The following is a 26,378-nucleotide window of genomic DNA, read 5'->3' as shown; positions in this document are numbered from 1 at the left end:
AATATGTGTCTCAAGTGCAACCGTTATAATTGTGGAAGCTGTACGTACTTATAGTTAATGCTTTTGCCCTAATTAGACCTCCCTTTAATGACAATGGTAACTGCGAATAATTAGACTACTTGAAAAATAATTTTGGAGCAGGGTAATAAATTGACAGTTTAACTCACACATTTTGCAAACTACATGGAGTTAGTTATTGTCTGTTTAGCAGGATCAGCATTTACAGTTGATTTACACTTTTCTCATTTTGTTTCATGGTATATGCAAAAAGACCTTAGTTTCATTGTCAGTAGCCAATTAAACATCCTTTCGAACAGTTCATTATCTTAAAATATGTTTTCTCTTTCTAACTGAGAGGTATTAAAATTTGTTTTTTTTAGGATCTTGCCTGGAAAGGTCACCCACTGGTACCAATTATCAAAAAGATAAGCAGCCATATTTGTACTGTAAATTGTGAAACCAGACACATTTAAAGAGTTTTTAATAGTGAAGTGTTATAAAATGAGGTATATCACAGAGTGAGGTTATGATTGACTCTTAATAACATCCAGAATGGTCCAGCAAGCCACTGGGGTGTAAACAATTGCTTTAGAAGAGAATGGAAAGAAAAAGATGGAATGTACTGATTGGCAATAATGCAGGCATTGGATCAGGACAAGACTGAGACAATTCCAGACTATGGGCTTTGGATGCCCATTCCTTGTAAGATTATTCCTTGTAAGATTTTGTCCAGGAGTCACAGATTACACAAAAAGAGGGTCAAAGTCATTGGTGATTTTGAAGCAGTTTATTAAGATGCAACAGTTTAGGTGTGATAGCCAGAAAAGATATATGACATATGTCATAGGTGGAAATGGTTTACTGGTCCCAGAGCGAATGAACTGATGAGAAGCAGGAGAGTGCTAATTTCCATGGTTGGCAGTGACTGTCTCTTTTCTTGTTCTCTTTCAGCTAGCCAAATTATTAGGTCAAAGCCAGTGTGGATCTACTTTGAAGAGCTCCTTTCTGTTGGTGATTGCCTCAAGAAGCCCTGTTTATGTAACTTATTTCCTGATGGTTATCTTACGTCAATGTCTTATTCCAGGGGTTCCCAAACTGTGTTCTGTCGGAACCAGAGGGGCATGAGAAGAGTTGACGAGGGGAGGGAGGACCAAGGGTTGTTGGGGGGGGGGGGGGGGGGGGAGTTGTTGGGTGACAAGCCAGGCCATGGGGGCCTGACAGCAGGGTGTGTTGATGAGTGTGTAGCTGCGAGGGTGACTGAGGGTAAGTGATGGTGGTGCATGTGGGTAAGAGTGAGGGTGACACTGGGTAATGGTCAGAGTGGATCAAGTTGAGAGTGGTTGAGAGAGTGCTCCCATTAAAAATTACAAAAAAAAAGGCTCAGAGGTACTTGTTGAATAACAGAACTTTTTAATTATAATAAATGTATACATGTAAGACAGAAACATTGCTAAAGTTTGTTTTTGTATGTTTGTATCCATTGCACAATATAAATCTTTTATTTGTGGTTTGGCCCTTCAACACAATAAGAATGTTTTTCAGGGGTTCCTTCGGTACTCAGAAAGGTTCCACAGTTGGAAAAGTTTGGGAAACCCTGTCTTATTCAGTTGTCCATTTGCGTGGGGCAGATATTCAAGGTAATACTTCCTATTTCCATCCAAAGCCCACAGTCTTCTTGTGGCTTATGGCTCGTGTGGATGAACTGTTTAACTCTTACATAAACAGCTGATTTATGTATAGGTTATGAGAATTAACCTTATCAGGTTTAGGAATATCCTGTTTCAGAGTTAGTGCTGGAGTCATGTCCTTGGCAGAGACCACAGGCCCACAACACCCTAGAAGGCTGTTATGGAGTTTTTCTTAGTAAGGAAGAAATAGAGAACAAGCTGTTTCTATAATATTCAATAGATTTAAGATCTTAAGGTTATCATACAGCAATTTCTAGCATCCCACAAAGTCCTCCTTATTACCATCTATGAATTGGTGTCAAAGTTGGGAGAACTGTTCCACAGACTAGTCAAGTAACAGCCTGATTGTGTCATACTTATCTATTGGCCCAACATCTTAAGCTCATCCACCACCATTTGTGGGTATGTCCTGTGCTGATCACTGGGCCACTAGAAATAGGGGCACATATACAGTCATATACAGTTGCGTGGGCTCAGTACTGATCCACAACATTTGGCTGTGGATCTCATGAAGTCTTATGGTTTCGGATCAAATAGGACAAAAGAAACCTACTACTTTGCCTTAATCACTAAATCAGTGTCCAAGTTGAATGTCACTTCAAGGAAATACTGAAGGAAGCAAGGGCACAGAAATTACTAATGGGTAGCAGACTTCAGTGTTTGAATCTGATTTGGTAACACCAGGACTGAATCCCAATGGACATAGCTCCTAAACTCCAATTTATGGTGAAGGAACCAACAGGAGTTGGGTAACCCACTTTGACTGAGTTCTCACTGGGCTACGTATTGCTGACTCCTCTTGTTCATGGTAGGAGTAACCCACCACAGAACTTCTGAATATAAAGTCTCATCTTCACAGACTCCTTCATGCATGGTGGTCATTTTGCCATATTATTAAGACTGTGGGCTTTGGATGGAAATAGGAAGTATTACCTTGAATATCTGCCCCTTGCAAATGGACAACTGAATAAGACAGGGTTTCCCAAACTTTTCCAACTGTGGAACCTTTCTGAGTTCCGAAGGAACCCCTGAAAAACATTCTTATTGTGTTGAAGGGCCAAACCACAAATAAAAGATTTATATTGTGCAATGGATATTTTTAAGATCAATTGTTGAGAAAGATCTGAGATATTCTTAAAATCATTTCCATAGCAATGCTTATTCCTTATACTTACTTACTTATGCTACAAAATTTTAATCTATGTAGAGGGTGGAATGTTTATATAGGTCTAAGGGGCTATTATTCCTGCAGAGAAAACTACATTTATACAGATAAAATAGTTAAAAGAGCCCAAATTATTGAAAATATACAAATCATATGATATATACTTGCTCTAACAAAATTAGAGAATTCAAATGCAAAGGTTATACAGAAGAAGTCTTGCCTAATGATAAACATTTTAATGGGTTTACTAATGTAACATAATTTCTTATTCATTTCATGCCAATTCACTCAGGAGTTGCTAAGAGACCCTTGGAGAATGTCACATTCTCCCTAATTGTTATAAATTTCTAACTATTTTATCTGTAGTTTTCTCTGCAGGAGTAATAGCCCCATAGACCTATATAACATTTCACCCCTCTACATAAATAGATTAAAATTTGTAGCATAATAAGTATAAGTAATAAGTATTGCTATGGAAATGAACATCAGGTCGTGCAGTTTCTGTAGCTTTACAAAAGGATATAATGATACAAACTGATTTCACTGCTTCACACTGATGTTTAATCAGTCACTGAATTTGGTGATTAAAAAGTAAATATATTCACAAGGTTTAATTAGAAAACTTCATATCACATTACAAAAAAACACTGGGCTTAATGTTGGGCTTACAAAAATTGGCCTCTTTAGATGTTTCTCCACATTCAGTGCAATTTTATCTCAACAGCAGTCCCTTCTCAAGCAATGAACAAATCATACTAACAGGATCATGTAAAATCATTCTGCTGGTATTAAATCAAGAAACTGTCATCTTAAATGGTTAAATTTATTTTTAAAAATGCAGAAGTGCATGAGAAAAACAAAGTTACTGGTTTTGGAATTACACAGAACACAAAGGCACAGTAGTTTGTTACAAAAATGGACTCAAACACACCATGACTGTACAGCAAACTATTCTCTGTCATGACAGACTGATTAAATATAATTTATGTAATGATTGTGATTCTCAGATTAAATGTTTTTTTAAAATCCCCACACACTTCCCTCCTTTAACATTCTCTCTTGAAGACCATGATTTATTTGCTGGGATGCTATCTTACAAAACAACCCTAATCTCTCACTTCATTTGCATTTAGCAAATGTAGGGATGTGATTCAGCCATTGGGGGCTTCCTGTTAAGCTGATCCTGTCCTCAATAATATTGACAGGTATAACTTTCAGCAGGGGTCATTGTTCTCTGCACAATGAGACATGTGGTTTGTTACAATAACCAATTTATCATGGAATCATCAATAGTGATGGATAGGATGTTAGTATAGTCCAGGACACAAGCAGTCAACAAGTCCAAAACCAGAGATGTCCATCTCTTCCACTTTGTCAGGCACTGACCTACCTGCTACACCAGGATTATTGCAATTTGAGTGACAGCAATACGTTGATCAGGTTCTTTCCTCCCAGCTTCCTGTCTTGCTGACACAATTTTTAAAAAACTCCCATCGGATGTGGTGTCACTGGCTAGGCCAACATTTATTGACCATCCCTAATTGCCCTTTAGAAAATGTGGTAAGCTGCCTTCTTGAACCTCTGCAGTCCACATGGTGTTGATATACCCACACTGCAGTTAAGGAGGGAGTTCCCGGATTTTGACCCAGCTTCAGTGACAGAATAGCAATATATTTCCAAGCCAGTGTAGGGACTGTCTTAGAGAATCTCCAAGTGGTGGTGGTGTTCCCATGTGCCTACTGCCCTTGTCCTTCCAGACAGTAGCAGTTGTGGGTTTGGAGGATGCTGTCTAAGAAGTATCATTGAGTTCATACTGTGCATCTTGTAGATGGGACACACTGTTGCCACTGTGCATTGGAGGCGGAGGCAGTGAATGCTTGTGGGAGGGATGCCAAGCAAATGGGCTGCATTCTCCTAGATGGTGTTGAGCTCCTGGAGTGTCGCTGGAGTGCAATGATCCAGGCACATGAAAAGTGTTCCATCACACACCTGCTCTGTGCCTTATAGAAGCAGCAGGATTCCCTAGACTTTATGAACCAGAGGCTACAAGAAGTCATTGCATTTCATTTACTGTTGGTAGGTTCACTAGATTGCAAGACAGCCAGAGCAGCTCAGGCAGGCTGGAGCAGAACACAAAACAGCAGCAGGGCCTCATGTGGGCCACAAGATAGCAGTAAGTGGGGCAGCAACAAGATACAGGTACATCCAAACAAGGTCTACTGGTATGAGTGGGACTGTGAAAAAGTTGGGGGAAGGAAAAAAGTGAGGGGGCGGGGAGACCACATGTTGGGAGTGTTGGAGGGAGTGGGGGGGGGCGGGTGTAGGTGTGTGTGATGGGAATAGGAGTGTGTGCACAGGGACAGTGTGCATGCACAAATTTGGCTCACTCCCAATCTAAAGGTTCTCATTTTCACCATATGCCAACATGTACACTCATCCTCTTTCAATGGGTGAGTGTACTCAGATTGCAAGTGAGCCAGACACACACACCCATTCACAATCTAATACTCATCTTTATTGATTACCTTTTTTTTGCTCAGCAAGTTATTTCCTTTCAATTTTTTAAAAAAGTTCAAGTTTAAAGTGCCAAACTTTTATCTTTCCAAAATTTATTCATCAGTTTTGCTCATCAGTCCTTTGGGTGAGAAGTTTTGAAATTATTCACAAAATGGTCATAAAATTGGTAAAACTAAATAATTAACAAGCAGTCATAGCAACATTACAATTAATAAATGCAATGACAAAAATCTAGAAAGCTACATAAACCCCCACTTACAATACAGCAATGTTGAGTAGTCAGCAATGAAAACAAAGAGATAGGGAACAACCTCAAATCTTGCACTAAATTTAGCAGAGACAGCCTCAATTAATACATCATATTTCAGGGTATTTTGACCATTTTCCAAAGAGATGGTCCACTATGACTTAGGACAGCCCTAGGCTAGAAAGAGGATCAAGTCAGATGATAAGTATTTAATTGGTTTTGATATGGGCAGGTCATGGGGCAAATTCTTTGTTTTATCCTCTCACCCATAATATATGAGGTATACTCTTGTATGCAAGTCAACTCATAGTAAAAATGGGTGGAGCGTTCACTCAAGGGGCTGATACCACAAACTGGCAATCCCAAGCGTGTGACATGTGGACAAAACAGCACAGCAGCTATTTTGGGCAAAACTTGGCAGGCAAGGGTATACATATTTTAGTAGCAAAGTAGGTGCACAGGTCAAAGCTTTACACACAAGTAAAGAAATTCTGAAAATAAGAATCTGTTTCTTCCAGCATTTCTCTGCAGAGTAATTCTAACAGTTCAAATCTGCTGAAAGCAAATTATTTCAAGGCTATGAGCTAAGTGCTGGCAAGTGGGATTAGGTGGCAGGTCAGCACATTTTATGTGTCAGTGCAGACTTGGTGGGCTGAAAAGCCTCTTCTGTATTCTGTGATTTCAGCACTAACACTTAGTAAATGATGAGCTTAAATGTGATTGGATTATTTTAGTTACATAATTTGCAAAGGTACCAAATGAATACCACAGCTTTCTAATTTTCTTTGGAGTTGGGTAGGAAGAGTGAAAGCAAGTCAAATGATGGAAATGGCCCTTTTGATCACTGTGCTTGTGCCAGCAGCTTAAGCTTGGCTATCCACACCAATCTGATCTTCCTGTAGTGTTTTCTATTTTGACCATTCCTGTCAGCTTTCCTAATAATTAGCTCATCAGCAGCAGTCGGAGCTGTGTTAGCAATTCATATGTTTATGCATCCAGGCAACAGTACATGCTAGTTGCTTTAATACATCGAGTGTTACCTCTATCAGAACATCCAGCAGCACCAGTACAAGAGCACTGGATGTCCGATTTGGAGTTCAAATCCAAATTAAATGAACTCTCATGCCTTTACTGGAGAATTACTATTTGTCGGTGAGTAGAACTGCACACTGTGGCAGCAAAGGTAGATGTCAGCGCAGTCTTATAGACAGTTACAAAACTTGAAAGCATAAATTAAATCCTGTTCTCGTCTACACAGAGATCAAGTGCCATAAGACTAATTTCTTGAACAGCACTGCACACCTCAGAAGGAACAAAGATTAAATTCACTATAGCAAGTGTTGATATAATTGTGACAAGATAAACTATCAAGTGAAGGTCTGGCTTTCAGAGGGAAGGAAAACCGCTGGCTATATGAGACTCGCTTAAGGATATTGCAGCCAGCTATCTGCTCAATATGAGGCAGTGCAAGATTCTAGCATTTTACATGAAAATGTACGACACTACATTCTGTAGATTAAATTTCACAGGTTTAATGTGCACAGTTTAAGTATTACAGTTTAAGGTTGTAATTTCAAGTTTTGGGCATGCAATAAGTCTCTGTTATTGTAGTGGTGACCCAAGTCCCACTCGAGACCCAAGCACAAAATCTAGGCCAACTCTCTAAAGCTGTGTACTTAGGGACTGTTGTACTGTCAGAGGTATATCTTTCAGATAAGATATTATATCTCTCAGGTCGATGTAATAAATCCCGTGACACTATTTTAAAGAGCAGCAAGGGAAGTTTTCCCAGTCTTCTGGTTAAACATTTATTCTTTAACCAACAAATCATCTGGTCAGTAACTTGCTGTTTCTGGAACCTTGCTGTGCACACTGGCTGCCATATTTGTACATTATTAAAATTTGACTACACTCAAAGTATTTCATTAGTTGTAAAGTTGGGACAGCTTGACGTTGTGAAAGACACCATATTAATGCAAGACTTTCTTACTAACTTTAGCATAAACTGAGGGTGCAACAAAACATCCTTTTGATTTGATTTGTTACATCTTTCCCATCCACTCCACAGACCTACTCTGACATTATGAAATACAAACTGTTATACTATTTTCATTTAGAGACAAGTGGGTAACATATATCTAAGCTTGATTCAAATTAACTGCAGAACTCAGAACTTCTAAAGACTGGCTAGTCTGACTTCAATGCGTGACCCAATAACAATATACTCTTTGTCTAAGTGACTTTTTCAACCTGAGAGACAGCTTAAAAGATGGGACATGGTTCTCATTAGCACTTTCCTAAACCAATTCAAGAGATGCAACATCGATCAATTTATTACCTCCCATACGAATACGTACTCCCAAAATGCTCCATCATAAGGTAAATTTACAAATAATTTCTCCTGTTTGAACACTTCAAACATAATCTTGTAAATCTGTTCCATTAAACGAAATCCCAAAAATAATAAATATTCTATGGATTTTTTTGTTATTATGTGATTGCAGCTGCATCCAAAAACTGAGATAGGAGAACTGTAAAATACTCTTATAATCTCAGAGTATCTAGTTCACCTCCAAAATATTACCAAAATAGAAGGTATTTAGCAAATAAATTTTATTGACAAACTGCTTCAGCTTTTACAGTTTGGTTCTGCTACACATAATGTACACTCACTGAAGGTGGGGAAGAATTGGAAACATGCGTTACGAAACACTTTCAAAACCATTTTCCACAGAACATGCATGAATGCAGTTTTGTCTCATTACAGGGTTAAGAATGCAATGTTCTAGAAACATAACATACAAAACTAGAAATATTGGATTTATTCGTTAGTGCTCTTATCACCAAAGATGTATGCATATTTCACGATTAAACCACAAACAAGTATACCTACCAATAGACAACTTGCACATATCAAATTTTACAGTATTTTACATAGCTTTAAAAAACGTGAGCATATAAAAACAAACTTCAAGTTTAAAAATGATTACTGGCAATGGTCTACATGCCCATCACAATGACTGTTTCCATCTGACAAAAAAGCACTTTTATTTTTAAACTGGAAAAGTAGTTCTTCAAACATATAAACCAGTTCGGATGTAGAAATTCCAAATGATACAATTATTCAGTGATTCTCATCCTTACGAATATTTTCAGTCATCTTTATGTCCACACTTCCCTGAAAAATATTGGATTCTAATAATCTCCTGCCAAGAAAACAAATAAAATTCATATTGCAGAACATATCAGCAGTACATATTGCTGTAAACAAACATCAAGCTTCTCTGCAAAGTCATTCAAATCCTTCCTTTAATTTATGCCAGTTGTGAATTGATATATTTGTAACCTGGAACAGGAGTGACCCTGCCAAGCTGAATATCACCTGACTAGTCCAGGTTCTGACAGGTTTCAGATATCTAGTTTAACTAATGCATTTCTTGAACAAGAGCATATTATACTAAGAATGTATAGACTGAACAGTTGACAGCAACCATTTCAAACTGCTGATTCAAACTTTATGAAGTCCACAAAATGGGCTGCCTGAAGGCATACAAGCAATGAGGGGATAGCAAATGAAACCAGAGTCACATTCAGATCAAATGTAAGATATAGCCTCCTAATAGTATGCCATAACCCAGTGCCTCCAGACTATGTTAAAAACACTTTCATAACAGAAAGAATTTTAAAAGTATTTCTTGACAAAATATCATGCATCCTTCTAAAAGTCAGGCCACCATAAGGAACAAAACAGCCTTAACTTATGACTTGCACAAATTTTTCTCCCTCCTGGTTAATTTGATCTACTATAAATATGGCATAGTGTGATGTCATTTTCTAGAGCTTGAAACTGCCAATGTACACTGAATTAGTGAACTAAAATGTTGCCCAAGTAAGTTTGTGACATCAAAACTTAACATTTAACTGTAAAGAAAGTAAGCTAGTTTCAGTCCCAGATTCAAAAGATGAAAACTGATGTTTAGAGCAAATCATTTCCTGGCACAAGCTTTGACATCAATTAAGGAGAGCTACACAGGTGTAAGTTTTTTTATGCCAGATGTTTCAGATGAGACATGCAGCATTAATTTCCACACTTTAACAGTATCTGCAACTTGCTAGAAATCCTAAGGCTGCCTGAGCTGACAAATGTTGAATTATTTGAAGCCCAAAAAAATGAACCTATGATACCTGTAGTGGAGAGTCTAAATGCCACATGGAAATTAATATTTTGCAGTCTGACTAGGCCAGGTAATCACCAGGCAGGTGAAGCAATGTTACTACTCTAAATCTTTCACTTATCCTGATACATGGGCTTGAAACTCAACTCAGATCCGCAACAAGATGGTTGCTGAAATGCCTCCCTAAGCTTCTGATGGGGATGTGTATAAAGCTGAAGATACTTTTCACATTTGAATGTGTCGAAGCACCTCCACTTGACTGCTCCTTTCCATTAAGCTCTCTTAAAAATCTTGCTGCAGTCTCAGATGGAATGCAAAAGAACACAGGAAAGCAAACCAGCAGACAGAATTGCTAGGCTGTAGACAATGGTTCTGTGTCAATATTCTCCAGCACGTTCTCCGGAGTCTTCAACGTCATTGATGAAGACGAACATCTCGCCAGGGCCATCCCCACACCCCCACTCCTTGCCTTCAGACAACCACACAACCTCAAACAGACCACTGTTCGCAGCAAACTACCCAGCCTTCAGGAGAACAGTGGCCACAATACCACACAATCATGCCACAGCAACCTCAGCAAGACATGCCGGATCATCGACATGGATGACATCATCACACGTGAGAATACCATTCACCAGGTACACGGTAAATACTCTTGCAACTCGGCCAATGTTGTCTACCTGATACGTTGCAAGAAGGGACGTCCCGAAGCATGGTACATTGGGGAGACCATGCAGACGCTACGACAACGGATGAATGAACATCACTCGACAATCACCAGGCAAGACTGTTCCCTTCCTGTTGGCGAACACTTCAGTGGTCACGGGCATTCGGCCTCTGACCTTCGGGTAAGCGTTCTCCAAGGCGGCCTTCACGACACATGACAGCGCAGAGTCGCTGAGCAGAGACTGATAGCCAAGTTCCGCACACATGAGGACGGTCTCAACAGTGATCTTGGGTTCATGTCGCACTATCTGTAACCCCCATGACTTGTCTGGGTTTGCAATACCTCACTTACTGTACTGTCTGGAGACAATACACATCTCTTTAATCTGTGATCAGTGCTCCTTCCACTCACATTGTCGGCCACTTTAAGACTTGAATAGCAGGTTAGGTGTAAAGATTCGCATTCTAATCAGTAATCTGTAAACTGTCAGTGCTTTATATGCTCTGTCTGAGGCCAGAACTCTCCATTCACCTGACGAAGAGTTTAACCTCGAAAGCTTGTGAGTTTACTATCAAATAAATCGGTTGGACTTAAACCTGGTGTTGTCAGACTTTTTTGTGTCAATACACAACCCGTTGCTGCTTTTAGATAGTCTACAGGTCCTCAATGAATATAGTGGAATGAGGTAACCGGTTCTTGTCAAGGACCTTGAACCTGAAAGCATGGTGAGTGCAGCAAGATCACCTGTGTGACGCACAAATTGCTGAATGGTAAAAAAGAACTGGGCACACCATATTGTTTGTTGTTTTGAGATTTGATGCAAGGGTGTGCTCCATCCCAAATATAAGAATTTTGGGAACTATGATATTCAACTCTAGAATAGTCAGAAGACTTGCATTCATACACATAGTTCTTTCAATGAAATAATTTTCAAATGCAGTCACTTGTAACATACGTCAAGATTTTGACAACAAAAGCAAATGTTCTTCAAGCCTCATTTCTGACTGGAGCATCGAATGCTTTAGTCCAAGTCTACTACAGGTTTAGCGTGAGCTGATGTTTTAAGTTTCTTCCCTTATCACAGTACCATACACAATTGTATTCAGTTATTTTCTTTGCTAGTGCTACACTAGCAGGGGAAAACCTAAATCATGTTCTCCACTAATATTGAACACATCAGAATTAGGACTACACAACAGGGAAGAACATAAATCATGGGCTCATAGGTCAGATTAAAGTCAATTTTCCTTGAACTTCTGCTTTTAAACAAATTATCCTGATTGATTCTAGATATCATACGGAGTGAGTCCCAGTAAACAGTTAAGATAAACTGTAACATGCAGCAATTTAAGCCTTCCATTTGGCTTCAAGTCAACATGTGCTAGTTGGCAATAGGTAGCTTTATCTGTGACTCATGTGCCAACTGAAACAGATGCCAAGCAACACAGGGTTAGTGAGGCACAAGCAGTGGATATAAAAAACAAATCAATCTTATTAATTTAGGAACAAAACTATCAACTAAAGTTACCTACTAAAAATAAGAGATTGTAAGAGTAAAATTAGATTCACCAAAAAGAAACTTACTCCTGAGTGAGGGAACTTGTACGTGCATTGGCACTAGTCAATTTCACTATCTACTGATACCAAATGTGTTACATGGGGCTGTCAGCGATCATGGTCAGTTTCCCAACTATCAATTAATCTGGCTCAACTCCAGTAAATAGGGCATGCTGAATGAAAATGTCAGTGATGTATCTTGTTGGTGGAAAAGCAATACAACATACAACATTAATAGCAATTGGGCAACTACTAAGATTCTCTTCATACGCAAGATACCTTGGCTATACATCCTCTTCTTTGTCTTGTGCTATATCTGACCCCTTTCCAGATTCTTCAGCATGTGCTAGCATATCAGCCATCAGCGCCTCCTCCAACTTCTTCCGCACCTGTTGTACAAGTTCTTCTTGCTTCCTGCAATAAATATACGTACACACTTTAAATAGTGATACTTCAGCTATTTCTTTAAGACTGATCAAATGACTGACACAACAGGCAGATCTCAAATGGTACACCAGTGTCTATTTCTGGATTATGGACATGGAACGTGGATCATACAAGAATTTTAAAGGCAGAGGGAGGCAATTACAGATCCACTGGCCACCCTTTTAATGAATATCTTTTCCACTTTTGCCTCATGAAACATCGCTCATTTCCACACCTCTCAAGCATCTCTTATTTCCACTCTACCCAGTCAATTGTCCCTCATGGAAATGATAAATGATTGACAGTAATGAGTGAACAAGCAAAAGCGCTCTCTGGGTAGAGCAAAACCTTCTATTAATTGCAGATGGCCATGGGCCAATGGGTAAGATTCTTGCATAGTGTTTTTGACAGACAATGTCTTAATTTGGAATGGAGACAAGTCAATATACAGTAGCTTTACAAACTATGCACTTGTGATTAAGATGTAAAGTAGCTTATTGTTTGGTTCATTGCTTTGAACTAATATCAAATATCAATACAAATCAGTATGTTTCCCCTGAAACTGCCCACTCTTCAAGAACTGATTCAAGACCCAGATTTTCACTGCAAAAGATGCTTATTGAAAGACCAATCTTTAGGCAGCTAGTTCTCAGACCCCTGCCTGAGATAAGTGGATCTTGAAATGAACTCTTAACTCACTACTGTACATTAGTGAGCTTGCATTAGCATAATTCCCTAGGAGAGGAAGGTGCAAGTAATCAATTAATTTTCTTCACTTTTCCATTTGACTTTTGTTCAGTGAAATATCATTACAAAGTAAATTAGAGGAAAGAGTTGGGATGGCAAAAGCAGCAATGGTAGCAAATTTTACTGCAGATACATGGAAAATAAAATTCACACCCCCTGCAAATTTATAAATTCCGAAATATTACTTGGGATACCAGAAATTAACTGATCACTTCTAAAGTGCAATTTAGAAATATTAAACATAAGTTAGGATTAGATTCAGTATTTGCAAGCAGTTTTTCAATGTCTGATACAGGTAAATGGGAGATAGTAATCAGACTTGATGCTGAGTGCCAGAAAAGATTGGATGCACACCATGCGTCACCTCCAACAGAAGGAACAGGAACAAAATCAAACTGCTTGCACGAATTGGTATCAATTGCAGGGAAAAGGGCAGAAATAAAAGGAAAAATACGTTGAATAACCCTTTCGCCCATTGCTAGTGTTGTGCACCCTCTCACCATCCTCGAACTGTCCAAGAGAGGATGATAACCTATTCAGCTCAGACCAATAATTTAAACCTGGGATCATCTCATCTGTATGGGCTAGCATTACACTTGCAAGTGTATCCACTCTCTGGGACTCGTAGTGGGTAGATCAAACTTCAAGTCAGCAATCTGGATGGGCAAGTCATATATACACTTCGTAGACCCTGTCTTAATTTTATTCCATTGAGATTTTCATCATCAGATTCCTGCGAGATGAAGATGGTTCAGTGCGAGTTCTTTATGCAAACACTTTTCAACTCAAAGGAAAAGCAAACAATATGCACATGTACACTGCCTGGCAGACTGATTAAATTTATGACACCAAATAAACTAATATTCGAAAGACAAACTTGTATTTATAAAATGCCTTGAGCCATCTCAAAGTGCTTTACAGCTAATGTAGTACTTTGAAATATATTAAGTAGTCAACGTTGTAACACAAGAAATACAGCATCCAATTTGCGCAGAAAAGCTCACACAAACTGCAATATTAATCTGTTTTTAGTGGTGTTGATTGAGGGATAAACATTGGCCAGACACCAGCGACAACTCCTACGTTCTTCTTCCTGAATGTAGACAGAGCCTTGTTTGATGTCTTATCCTAGAGAGGGCATCCCTGATAGTGCAATGTTCCCTCATGCAGTCTGTCTTTCATCTCGAGAAAGACTGCTGAGTCTACGGAACGCAAAAATTCTTACATCCTGGATACCTGCATTTTACTTATCTTGCGAACACTGAGATATACTTAGTAACCGAAAGAGATTTTCTATGCAAAAACTAGAATTAGAATCAGAACCATAGAACCCTACAGTGCAGAAAGAGGCCCTTCAATAAAATCAATAAGTTTTTGATAAATAGTGATGGAATGAGAACAAAGTTATCTACAGCACAAAATAATCAATAAGAGCTGGTTTTAGAATAAGAATTGGTTTGGAGAAAAAAAATTACTAGTGAATGTTACCGGTGAGCAGTACTCAGGTGTTGAAAAAAATGTCAGAAGATGTGGTTTATGTTCTTGCTGCAAAAGACAAGTGCTTAGTAATACAAATTTTATTAGCAACTGGAAAATAGCATTAGCAATGTCACATTCTGGCCCAATAAAGAAGAATAAGCCAAGAAACTATAGACCAGTTAATCTAAGTTCAGTGTGGACATGTTGTGAAGCTATAATTCAAGTTCAAATTACTAAGAAATTAGTTAGAAGTGCAAGTTAATGTAGGACATGATAAGACAGATAAAGGAATTGCAGATGTGATGTTCAAAGGTTCAAATGGATTTTCAAATGCTGTTTGACAAGGTACCAATTCAGAGGATTTAAAAAACATCAGGCATTATGGTATAGGAGGAAATGCAGCACCATTCATAGAAAGCACAGGCAGCAAACAAAGTCAGATAGACTCAATGTTGATCAATGAAGGATTGCAAGAGGCTTGGTTTGTTACACAGCACCAAATGGAATTTCACATGTAGGAAAAGCAAAGAAGAAAAATGCCAAATGTTGTAGATGAACAAATAACTAAGCATTCAAATACCAAATACTCAAAAATACTATTGCTTTAGTGAAAACTGGATACATTAAAAAGAATTCACAGGACGTGAGGATTGTTGGCTAGGCCAGCATTTGTTGTCCACCCCTAATTGCCCTCAAGAAGGTGGTAGTGAGTCACCTTGAACCACTGCAATCCATGTGGGGCAGGTACATCTATTCTTGCTAGGAAGGGAGTTCCAGAATTTTAACTCAGTGGCAGTGAAGGAACAGTGATATATTTCCAAGTTGGGATAGTGTGTGGTCTTGAGAACGTGGCGTTATTACTATGCATCTGCTGCCCATGTCCTTGTCGGGGTTAAAAGGGCATGTGTATGAAAGTGCAGTCAAAGAAGTACTGGTGAGTTGCAGCGGTGCAAGTTCTCCATGGCACACACTGCTGCCACTCAGAGTAGAGGGATTGAATGTTTAAGCTGAAGGATGGGATGTCAATGAAGCTGTTTCATCTTCGTGTGAAGCTTGTTGATTTTTGCTGGAGCTGCACGCATCTAGATAAGTTCCATCAGATTCCTAACTTGTGCTTTATAGATGGTGGATCGGCTTTGGGAGTCAGAGAGCGAGTTACTTGCCACTTAATTCCCAGCCTTTGACTTGTTCTGGCAGCCACAGTATTTACATGGCTGGTCCAATTCAGTAAGTTATTTTCTGGGATATGGTAAACCCTAGGATGTTGATAGTGGGGAAATTCAGCGATGACAAATACTGGAAGCAAAGAGGGAGGAGAGTCAACAGGGCGGAGAGATTAATTTTGAATTGCTTTAACATAATCTGCAAAGAGACAAAAGGGTGGAATTTTGCTAAAATAGTGCTAAGTGCAGTGTGTCAGGAACCCATTTTTTAAAAATCAGCTGACTTTGCTGTGGCTTTTTAGCTCGGCCACGACATTAGCATCCTGCTTCTGGCTTTCTTGGCCGTAGTGCAAGTATGCTGACACACACTTTGTCAAAAGGTAAAAGGACTTTGGAGTCAAAATAGTCAAACTGCCTGCCTCTTTGACTAATAATTCTACTCCGAAGGTTCTGCTGCTGAATGTAAAAGGCTCTGCAGACAGGAGGCGGCTGGGCTCTGAAACTAAGGTGTGGATTGAAGACAAGCAGCAAGAGTGCGATTTCTTGAACCTGGATACAGTGCTCCAAGAGGTCCAAGTACTTCAGGGCAGGAATCACATGTGGCGTAACACTTCCAGGTGCTAGTCCCATACTCTTTCCCCAGAAAACCAACATAATCTTGCAGGCTCCACTTGTTCTTCTCTCCAGTCATGTCCCCACATCTTTATCTGAACAACCATTCTATCTTACCACTATCTCACACCATTTGATTTTTCTTCTTTGTTAATTTACTATCACATTAGTATACAGTAACAAGTATCATTTCTTGTGCACTATACAAATAAAGCATACCATACATAGAGAAGGAAAGGAGAGGGTGCAGAATGTAGTGTTACAGTCATAGCTAGGGTGTTGTGAAAGGCCAACTTAATATAAGATGATCCATTCAAAAGTCTGATGGCAGCAGGTCTGATGAATAGCAGACAGACCAAATTTCCTTACCCTCCTGAGAAAGTAGAAGCAATAGTGGGCTTTCATACCTCAGTCACCCAGATCAAAGTGAGTCCAAAGTTGATGCAATGACTGCCAGAAAGTTGGTAAGCATCCACAAAGCAGAGAAATCTTGTCCTCTGAGCAAGTTCTAAGAGCACAAACCTTCCACATAGACTGCACATCAGTAAGCAGGCTTTCATGCCTGTCAGTTTCAATGAACAATGGTTCCCAGCTGTGTTCTCATTAATCCTGGCAGATTTTGCAGCTCAACAAACCTATTTGCTGGATGTTAAAGACAGAACCCTGGGTTAAATTCACATTTAATTGACAATAAGTAGCAAAACTATTTATCTGACAGCTTCACTATCTTCCAAGCTGTGGTTAAACCTGGATGTGGCTAGCATCATATTGGGTTCGCAACTCAGCGCCACTTTTTGGGGCTTTAACACCCCACCTGCCTCCTGACCTGTCGCTTGGTAGTTAAAATCTGCCAAAAGTGTCAGCCACTTCGTGTGTTATAAAGTTCTATGACTCAGAAGCGGGACTAATTTCAACTAGCTAAGCATGTTTATTTTTGATCCAAATCTGACCCTCCAGTCAGAATCTAAAATAGCTTGACAATAACAGTGGTGCTCAAGAGGAATTGATGTGCTCATTTTCTAGTCACTGCAAGCTAGTAAAAGAAATTTCCACCCAAGTAAAGCATGTTTTCATTTGTCAGTGTTCAAGAACAAATGGATCTCAAGACTCCCCTGCAAAAAAGGAGAGCGCCACACACACAGACACACAGGTTTTATGCTTTACGTAAAAAAAACATGTTGTGGCTGGGTGGTGCGCCAACTGGTCTTCTGTTGTACAAGGACACAGGAATTGCACCATAATACCAGTTTATTTTGGCATTAAGTTAAACGAAATTGATATTCTATTCATTGCTAATTCCCTCATCAAAAATACATACCACAGCACCTGACCTAGTGTGACTTAAAGAATATGGTATATTAGGTAATAATTTTTTCTAATTGGCAACAGCATAGCATTTGTTACAGTGGGAGGGGAAAAAGACAAAGATCCTTACGAAGAATTGTACAATTATCACGAATGAATTTCCAAAAGTATTGTGATGTTGTGCAATTAAACATGGAAAATTTGGTTGGTGAGTGAGGCCAATAAATCAGCAGTGGAATGAGTAGACAAATCTTCAATATCCCATATAAAGACTATACAAAATGGACTGAATCATTTATTTGATGTTTAGGATCCTAGAATCACAGAAAGCAAACAGCCTTAAAAGTATTTTATAAACATGATTACATAATAAGCATGCATTTAATAACATTGGTTTGGGTTTCAAAACTTAAGCATCAATACATGCATGAATAAGTTATCCTCCAATAACTCAAACAGAAAAGTATGAAAAACTGAGGTAATAGCACAAATCCAAGTATAATAACGTGATCTTAAACAAATGTCACATTCTGAAGATATTCCTGTACGTGAAGGAACATCATGCAATAGAACTAGCAATTTGGACCACCAATGAAAAAATATTTGCTATTTTCTGCAATTATACAGATGCCCGGTGAAAACTAACCAATGAAACCAACACCGACTTTCAATAAGCAGGAAGCCATAATGTCCTCAGGTTTGAACGAATGGGATTCCAACTGAAATATTAAATGTTGATTCAAAAGACTCTGTTTACTGCCAGAACAAAATGAAGAGACATCTGGATGGGTGCATGAATAGGAAGGGAATAGAAGGATACAGTCTGAGTAAGGGCAGGCAGTTTTTTTTTAAGTTTAATTGGGTCGTCATGATCGGCACGGGCTTGGAGGGCTGAAGGGCCTGTTCTTGTGCTGTACTTTGTTCTTTAAAAAACTTCCAGTAAATATACAAAAGATTCGCTAAAATTCACAATAATCATGATTTAATAAAATAACTCAAGTAACACATGAAAGAAATTGGTGTTCCTACCTAATGTCCTCATCAGTGACCATGAAAGCTTTGCAGAGTGGTTGAGAGGTATTCAGCCATACACCCGGATTCTTTTCTACTGCTGCAGAGAGCTGTCCAGTAATGGGATTGGAACTAGTGTGCAAAGCACTTGCTATAGCAGACAACAAAGTTTCATCTGTGCATCCTGGCCCCACACCTGCAAAAGAAAATATGTAAACAGTTTCAATTATTAATCGCAGCTTTTTTATGAATCAGACTGTTAAAAAGTTACCCCCAAGTCCCATGTCACTTGCCCAAGTAATGGATATCCCAGTTTAGATAACTTTAGAAGTGTCTTGGAAGCAAAAAGTCAGGCTCTTAAGATGACAAAAGTTAACTTGCAAATAGCTAATGTCATACTAGCGTAGGCATGAAAATATTACAAATTATAAAATGATTCATTTTAAAATGGACCCTGATCAACTGTAAAATGGTTGCTGAGGGGAGTCATCTGACTTTTGCAATTTCAACAGCCCAGGAAGCTATCTGGAATTTTCCAAATTGGATTATTATGGACAGAGGCATCCTTTGAATGGACATGTCTGAACAGCAGGTATTTTTGTGGAATTTCACACCTGTTATTGTCAAGTCTCACTCCAAAACAAAGGGACAATAAACTTCCAGACTCTGACTGCAGGTCTGCCATACAAAGAAGAGTTATTAGGCTGAAGTTCTTCCAACTGCCATTTATCTTCTATTATATATTGTTGGTTTTTTGACCATGTGAAACCCCTTCACTATGAAAGACTATTTGCCTTCCATTCATGGCCATCCACCTGTTTGAACCTGCCCTCTGATTTTTGGAGCAATTTTACCCAAAAACAGAAACCGTGCATTTTGCACATCATCAGTAACAACATCGCAGCTTTTGAGGCCTGTGAAGTTTTAAGTATTTTAAAAGCCTTCGCCAACCTGTTTCTAACAGCTCGGAGTTCAGCTACAAGAAATTGGAGCAACTAGTCCACATAACCTGCTGAACAATCTTTACTGTGAAAGAATCCTACTGCTAATCCAGGTTCAACTGCAGCCATCTGAATTTACCCAAACTTCAATTCTAGAGTGGGGAAAATCTACCTCCTTCACTCAACTGGAGAGTGAAGTGAGCTGCAAACTATTCTGATGGTTTTAATACACTACAGTCTTTGATTGTATCTTTGAGCATGTGTTGTGCAATCAAGCAGTGACAGACCTTTCTGGGATGAGTGCTGAACATTCCACATCAGTGAACATCCCGAGTTCTGACTTTATGATGGAAGGAAGGTCACTGACAAAGCAGCTAAAGATGGTTGGGCCCAGAATATTACTCCACACCCACAGAGACTCCTGCAGTGATGTCGGGGGCTGAGATGACTAACCTCCAACGACCACAAGCATCTTCCTTTGTGCTGGGCATGACTCCAACCAATAAAGACCCCCCCCACCCCCAGCGCCGCCGCCTCGATTCCCATTGACTCCAGTTTTACTAGTACTCCCTGATGCCATACATGGTCAAATGCTGCCTTGATGTCAAGAGCAATCACTCTCACCTCAAGTTCAGTTCCTCTGTCCATATTTGAATCAAGGTTGTAACAAGGTCATGAGCTGAGTGGCCCTGGTTGAGCTCAAACTGAGTGCAAGGTTATTGTAAAGCTACTGGCGGAAGGCTGATATCCATGACGCAGACCTGGAGAAGAGGCCAAAATGGAACATCCACTCAGCACTTCTGGCTGACGATTGCTGCAAATGCTTCAGCCTTATCTTTTGCACTGATATGTTGGGCTTCCCCATCAGTCAGGGCAAGAATATTTGTGGAGCTTATTCTTCCAGCAATTTTTTCACTGTCCAGCACAATTCACTTCTGGATGTCGCAGGATGCATAGTTTAGATCTGATCCGCTGAATGTCGAATCGCTTAGCGCTGTCTATCATTTGCTGTTTGGCATACAAGTAGTCCTGTATGGTAGCTTCACAAGGTTGACAATTCATTTTTAGATATGCCCGGTACTGCTCCAGGCATGCATTCTTGCACTCTTCATTGAGCCAGGGTTGATCCCCTGACTTAGTGGTAATGGTGGAGGGGGTTATGCCAGGCCAAGAGGCTAGAGATTGAAGTCAAGTGCAATTCAGCTGTTGATGGTCTACAGCATCTGATAGTTGTCCAATCTTGCTAGATCTGTGTGAGATATATCCCATTTAGTGTGGTGGTAGTGTCACACATTGTGAAGATTAAATCCTCCAAGACTATGTGGTGATCACTCATGTCAGATGCATGATGAGAATGAAGGCAATAGAATTTTTCCCTCTTGTCAGTTCCCTCACCACCTGCTGTAGACCCAGTCTAGCAGCTACATCCCTCAGGACTCTGTAGTATTGCTACCAAGCCATTCTTGATGAAGTATATTGAAGTCCCCGCATCCAGAGTATATTCTTTGCCTTTGCTATCCTCAGTACTTCCTCAAAGTGACGTTCAACATGGAAGAGCGTGGATTCATTGCTGAGGGCAGTACATAGTAATCAAAAGGTTTTCTTGCTTATGATTGACCTTATGCTGCAAAACTTTATGTAGATCACCAGAGCAACTCTCTTCTGACTGAATACCACAGTGCTTCCACCTCTGCTATCCTGCCAGTGGGATAGCGTACATACAGGGATGGTGATATCTGGGACATTGCAAGATATACTTCAGTGGGCACAACTCGCAGAGAGTTGGTGAGATTGTCATTGGACCGGCTTTCCAGACATCCAGCGTACTGTTCTGGGTTTGAATCCCATCATGAATTTGAATTCAATGAACATCTAGAAATGATGATCATGAAACCATTGTTGATTGTCATAAAAAAAACTGGCTCACTAGGACATCCTCACTTGGTCTGACCAACATGTGACTCAGACCATAGCAATCTCTAAAATGGCATAGAAAACCACGCAACTTAATGGCCATAAGGACAATAAGGGCTGGCGCAGCCAGCGTCACCCACGATCCTTGAACGAATAGGAAAAATGACTGTGTCAGACTCTTGCTCGACTAATCTGAGAGATAGCTCTCAGAATTCTGGCACTAGCCCCAGATGTTAGTAAGGAGGACTGTTGTTTCTGGTCCTAGGTTGATGAGTGGTCCATCCAGTTCCATTCCTTTTAGGTCATTTTTAGTGCTATGGATCTGGAGCACGAGTGCAGTTACAATATCACTATGCCTCCCCCAATATCTTAATTAGATCTTTAAAAACTGATGAAGTATACTTATACTTCTAGAAAGAATTTGATTTCACATCGGTTACACAAGCATAAGGCAGTAGCTAAAACATTAGACTGGATGAGCAATTCTAAAGAGAAAGCCTTGGATATTTGTTAAGGAAACAACTGTTGGCATGGGTGATATGTAATGCAATGCCCCATGGTTCAATGGGGTCCTGAATAAATGACCTGAATTCAGGAAAGACTGGCTGTAAACAAGCAGGCAGAGTATATTGAAGGAAATTAGAGTATTAACAATATGTTGCAGTGGACATACAACCATGGTAGATGAAATTCAACATAGAAAGTGCAAGAAGAAGGGAAATAATGGCAGGGGCATCACATTTAACCAATGGTGTCAAACTTGCTATCAGCAATATCAAGAAAATGGTTGTGGTAACAGTCTCAATTCTGACTTGTCTAGTCATTGCAAAATAGCAATTAACAAAGCAACAGAAGCAAAGAATGATACAACCAAAAGGAGGCTCTTCAGTAATTGTGCCAGTCCTGGCTCTTTCACAGAGATTAACTTATGCTTTTGGGGTATCTTTAATTCAGCAAGACATACCAAGACATTTGATAAATGCACAGTAAATAAATTCCAAACCAAAGAGCGTGATCAAAAAGGTGAAAGGCAGAGAAGAAATGTAGGAAGCAAATTTCAGAATGTGGGGACCAGACAGAACAGTGAATAGAGAAATTAGAGAATGCACAAAATGCCACAGTTTAAGTAGTAATAGGAGTTAGAGGTGGAGAAGGTTAAGGGAGGCAAGATGAGCCCTTGAAGGGATTTGAACTGGATAGAGATATAAACCTGAGACATTACAGGGACCAACAGCCAATGTAGACAGGGTGATACCAGATAGCAGGACTTTGTGCAAGATGGGAAATTGACAGCCAAGATTTGGATGAAGTTACATAGAGGGTGGAAAATGTAAGGTCAGCCAGGACAGGCTGTGTTTCAGACTAATAATTAAGCAGCCTTTGTAATGGAAATATGGGGTCAGAAACTCAGCCCAGGGTTAAACAGGCCAGAGGTTGCAAACAGCATGGTTAAGCCAGAGTAAGATAACCTGAGAGGAGAGAAACAATGAGCGTTTTTTTTGATGGGAACTGAAGACAATAACTTGTCAATATTTAACTCGGGGAAATCATGGCTCGGACAAACAATCACATCAGAGACAGTGAATGGTCAAAAGTAGCGATGTAAAGGTGCAGCTCTAAATAGTATCTGCAAGGAAGAGAATGAACATGAGGAAGCCATGAATATAGCACTGGTACATGGAGTTCAAGTTACAGATTTAAGAGCAGGAAGAGAATTCATTGCTGGCGATACTAATCAATAGAAAGCAGTGAAAGCAAGAGAAGGCAGACTGAGTGTGCCAGAGAAGTATTGACAAAGGAAATGGGAGTCAAAATCTGTAGAGACTAATACAGATAAATCTGTAGAGACACTAAAGACAAAAAAGGTATTATTGTCAGTCACTGATTGCCATTTCTGACTACAGTTAGAGCTGTTGTGATGCTATAGCACTGATGGAAACCCAACTGGAAAGATTGAAAGAGGTAACTGTGGGAAAGATTGGTACGGAGGTACGATTACGTGGCAGCTGTGTCACAGTTGGTAGCACTCGAGTCAGAAAGTTGTGGGTTCAAGTCCTCTTTCAAAGTCCAAGAGCAAAAATCAAGACTGACATGCTCAATGCAGTAATGAGTGCTGTACTGTCACAGATGCCATCTTTCAATTGAGATTATGCACCATAAGGGCATGAACGGTCCTGTGGTACTAATCTGGAATAGTGCAGGAGAGTTACCCCTAGTTAGTATTTATCCTTCAATCATCACAGAAATGTCAGCTGGATAGTATCACATTGCTTGTAGGAGCTTGCTGTGTGCAAACTGGCCCCCATATTCCCTACAGTGACAGTACTTCCAAAAGCGCTTTGCTCTCAGTAAGTGGCAGTTGTGAAAGGTGCCATATAAATACAAGTGTGTCTAACAGTGTCTTTAAGGAATAAAAACAGAAAATACTGAAAATATTCAGCAGGCCTGGCAACAGCAGTGGAGAGAGAAACAAAGGAAATGTTTTAGATTGGTGAACCTTTGCCAGAATTGATGATTATTTCTAGCATTTTCTATTTAATTCAGATTTCCACTATTTGCACTGTTTCAATCTTATAATATATTTAAGGACTTCGGAGATACAACACTCGAGTTTTGAAGGAAAGGGTGAATGGTGTTTTAGAAAAAGACAACGGCACCCAAGGCAGTGAGCAATTTTATCAGTAAAGTTTAGAGCCATTATGATCTGGTCTAACCATACCTTTAAATCTGCTTTCATCCCTGCTCTCTGAAGCACAAGGAGAAAAAAAAAGAAAAGCTACCATAAATTCCCAGTACTTTCCCAGCTCTAGGTGCAACCTGCTTGTTTGTTTCAGACTCACTTCATTCATCTGTCCAATTACTTTAATGACTGGATGTGGGGGGCGGGGGGGGTCAGAGATTTGCAAACTGGCAGGCTGTTGCTCTTTTCCTGTCCTTTCACTAGTGGATGGTCAGATCATGCGGGAGATTTTTGCTGTCATCAGGTAGGAGGAAGAAATACATCTGCAGGGGCTATCTGTGTTACTTGCAGCAGTTCAAATTGGGCTTAATTGCAATGGATTTTGGTCAGGAAGGCAAGTTCTTAAGCACAGGAGACAGTGGGAAGAGAAAGTCTTGCCGTGAGAAGCTGTTGGAAGGCTGAAATCTAGTTCAGCACAAATTGTGCATTTCTGTGGGACTATAAACATATAATTGCACTAATTTCTAAAGTTAGAGCACTATTCAATTTTAGTACACAAAACCAAAAGTAATAAGAGCACACACATCTGAAAATAATTCAAGTCAAACTTGCGAATTAATTCCACAAATTTTTTTAAAACTTTCCTCCCTGATATCAAATACAAAAGTAGGCTATGTTTCTGAAATTTGTGCTCACCTTGTAGGCCTTTAGGTAGATCCATAGTCTTGATGATTTCTTCTGCAATATCGAAAGCATTCAACCCAGTCAGCTTCTTCTCCCAGAATAACTGAAAAACGTTAAGGAAAATGTTTTAAGGTATTAACTGGAAAAAACAAAATAGTTTTGTAAACTTAAGACAATTCTGCATTTTAATGAAAAACAGTAGGAACTCAAAAGCCATTTGAGTCAAGCTTTGAATAGAAATGCAGACAAATAAAAATGGAAAACATTTAAAAACATGAGCTTCCCTCCCAATCATTTGCTTAGTCAGCAATGTATAGTAAGTGACAATACTGAACCATATTGGTCATTACTATCCAACATGCTTGTTGAAAAGCATATGGGAGCAGAAGTTGGCTCAGGACAGAATCAAGCTTTGAAGCAATGTCCCAGCTTGAACAAATAGGCTGCTATCACACGCTAGATATACAGAGAAACCGCATGTTGACAAACAGCCAGAATGCTGCTGATGCATTAGAACAGTACCACGGCAAAAAGTTTAGTTATTAGTTACAAGTTACTAATGAAGTTACTGTGAAATTTCCCAAGTTGCCACAGTCCAGCGCCTGTTTGGGTCAATGCACCTAACCAGCACGTCTTTGAGAATGTGGAAGGAAACCCACGCAGACATGAGGAGAACATGCAAACTCCACACAGTGACCAAAGCTGGGAATCGAATCCAGGTCCCTGGCACTGCGAAGCAGTAATGCTAACCACTGTGCTACCGTGCTGCCCTGCCCAAGCTTCAGAGCCTTCAGGAAAGAGAGGAAGGGGAGGACAAATAGGGGTTAAAAAAATCAAATATTGATAAAATTAATTACATACTTCTAAAACTTGAGAGAGAAATAAAATGTTGCTGCAATAGTCTAGAAAGTTCGCACTGAGTCGACATTAATCATCAGTTACCTGCCGGGGCTGTTCTACTGCTTTCTGTGGATCCATTTTCACTTTGTTGTTGGGATGGTTGGTCACTTTAGTGACTGGTTGCTTGAAAATTGAAGCAGTCTGTCTAACAGGTAGTGAAGTGTTCAGGTCTGGTTTGCCCTGTAAAAATCAATCAATTCATGAGTATGGATAACATGCCCAAGCTGCAACTAGTACTAATTTTAAACTTATCAGAATGTATGATATTGAACAAAGTAATCAGAACCCAGAGACTAATTTTACATTTTAAACATGGCCAGCTTCAACATAAAATATACAAGATTAAAAATCTGAGATATCATAATGTACAGTCTATACTGTTATAAAACAATAACAGCACATTATATATATATTGTATTCAGTGTTTCCAATATTAAGTTATCAAACCATTAATCACGTATGGGGGGAGAAGGGGTTTCAGCAGTTTTACCTTTTTCCAC

General features: G+C 39.5%; 1 protein-coding gene across 4 annotated transcripts in view; it reads right to left on the bottom strand.

Moving 5' to 3' along the window:
* Positions 1-7,050: 7,050 nt before the first annotated feature.
* The window catches only part of mbd3a (methyl-CpG binding domain protein 3a), a 30,793-nt gene continuing 11,465 nt past the window's right edge, over positions 7,051-26,378 (bottom strand). For 2 of the 4 annotated variants that reach the window (XM_080212636.1, XM_080212637.1), the window contains 5 exons: positions 25,921-26,058; positions 24,991-25,081; positions 18,778-18,955; positions 12,296-12,430; positions 7,063-8,823 (listed from right to left, as the gene is read on the bottom strand). In XM_080212636.1, coding sequence (XP_080068762.1) covers positions 12,301-12,430; positions 18,778-18,955; positions 24,991-25,081; positions 25,921-26,058 — 537 coding nt within the window. In that variant the 3' untranslated portion in view covers positions 7,063-8,823; positions 12,296-12,300. Of the gene's footprint in view, positions 8,824-12,295; positions 12,431-18,777; positions 18,956-24,990; positions 25,082-25,920; positions 26,059-26,378 lie in introns of all 4 variants that reach the window. The other 2 variants (XM_080212638.1, XM_080212635.1) reach the window with 2 other exon arrangements.

This window comes from Carcharhinus amblyrhynchos, chromosome 26 (assembly GCF_965287045.1).
Source record: "Carcharhinus amblyrhynchos chromosome 26, sCarAmb.v2.hapA, whole genome shotgun sequence".
Lineage (NCBI taxonomy): Eukaryota > Metazoa > Chordata > Chondrichthyes > Carcharhiniformes > Carcharhinidae > Carcharhinus > Carcharhinus amblyrhynchos.
The sequence above is the reverse complement of the archived record's forward strand: the minus strand, read 5'-3'. Positions and strand labels throughout refer to the sequence as shown.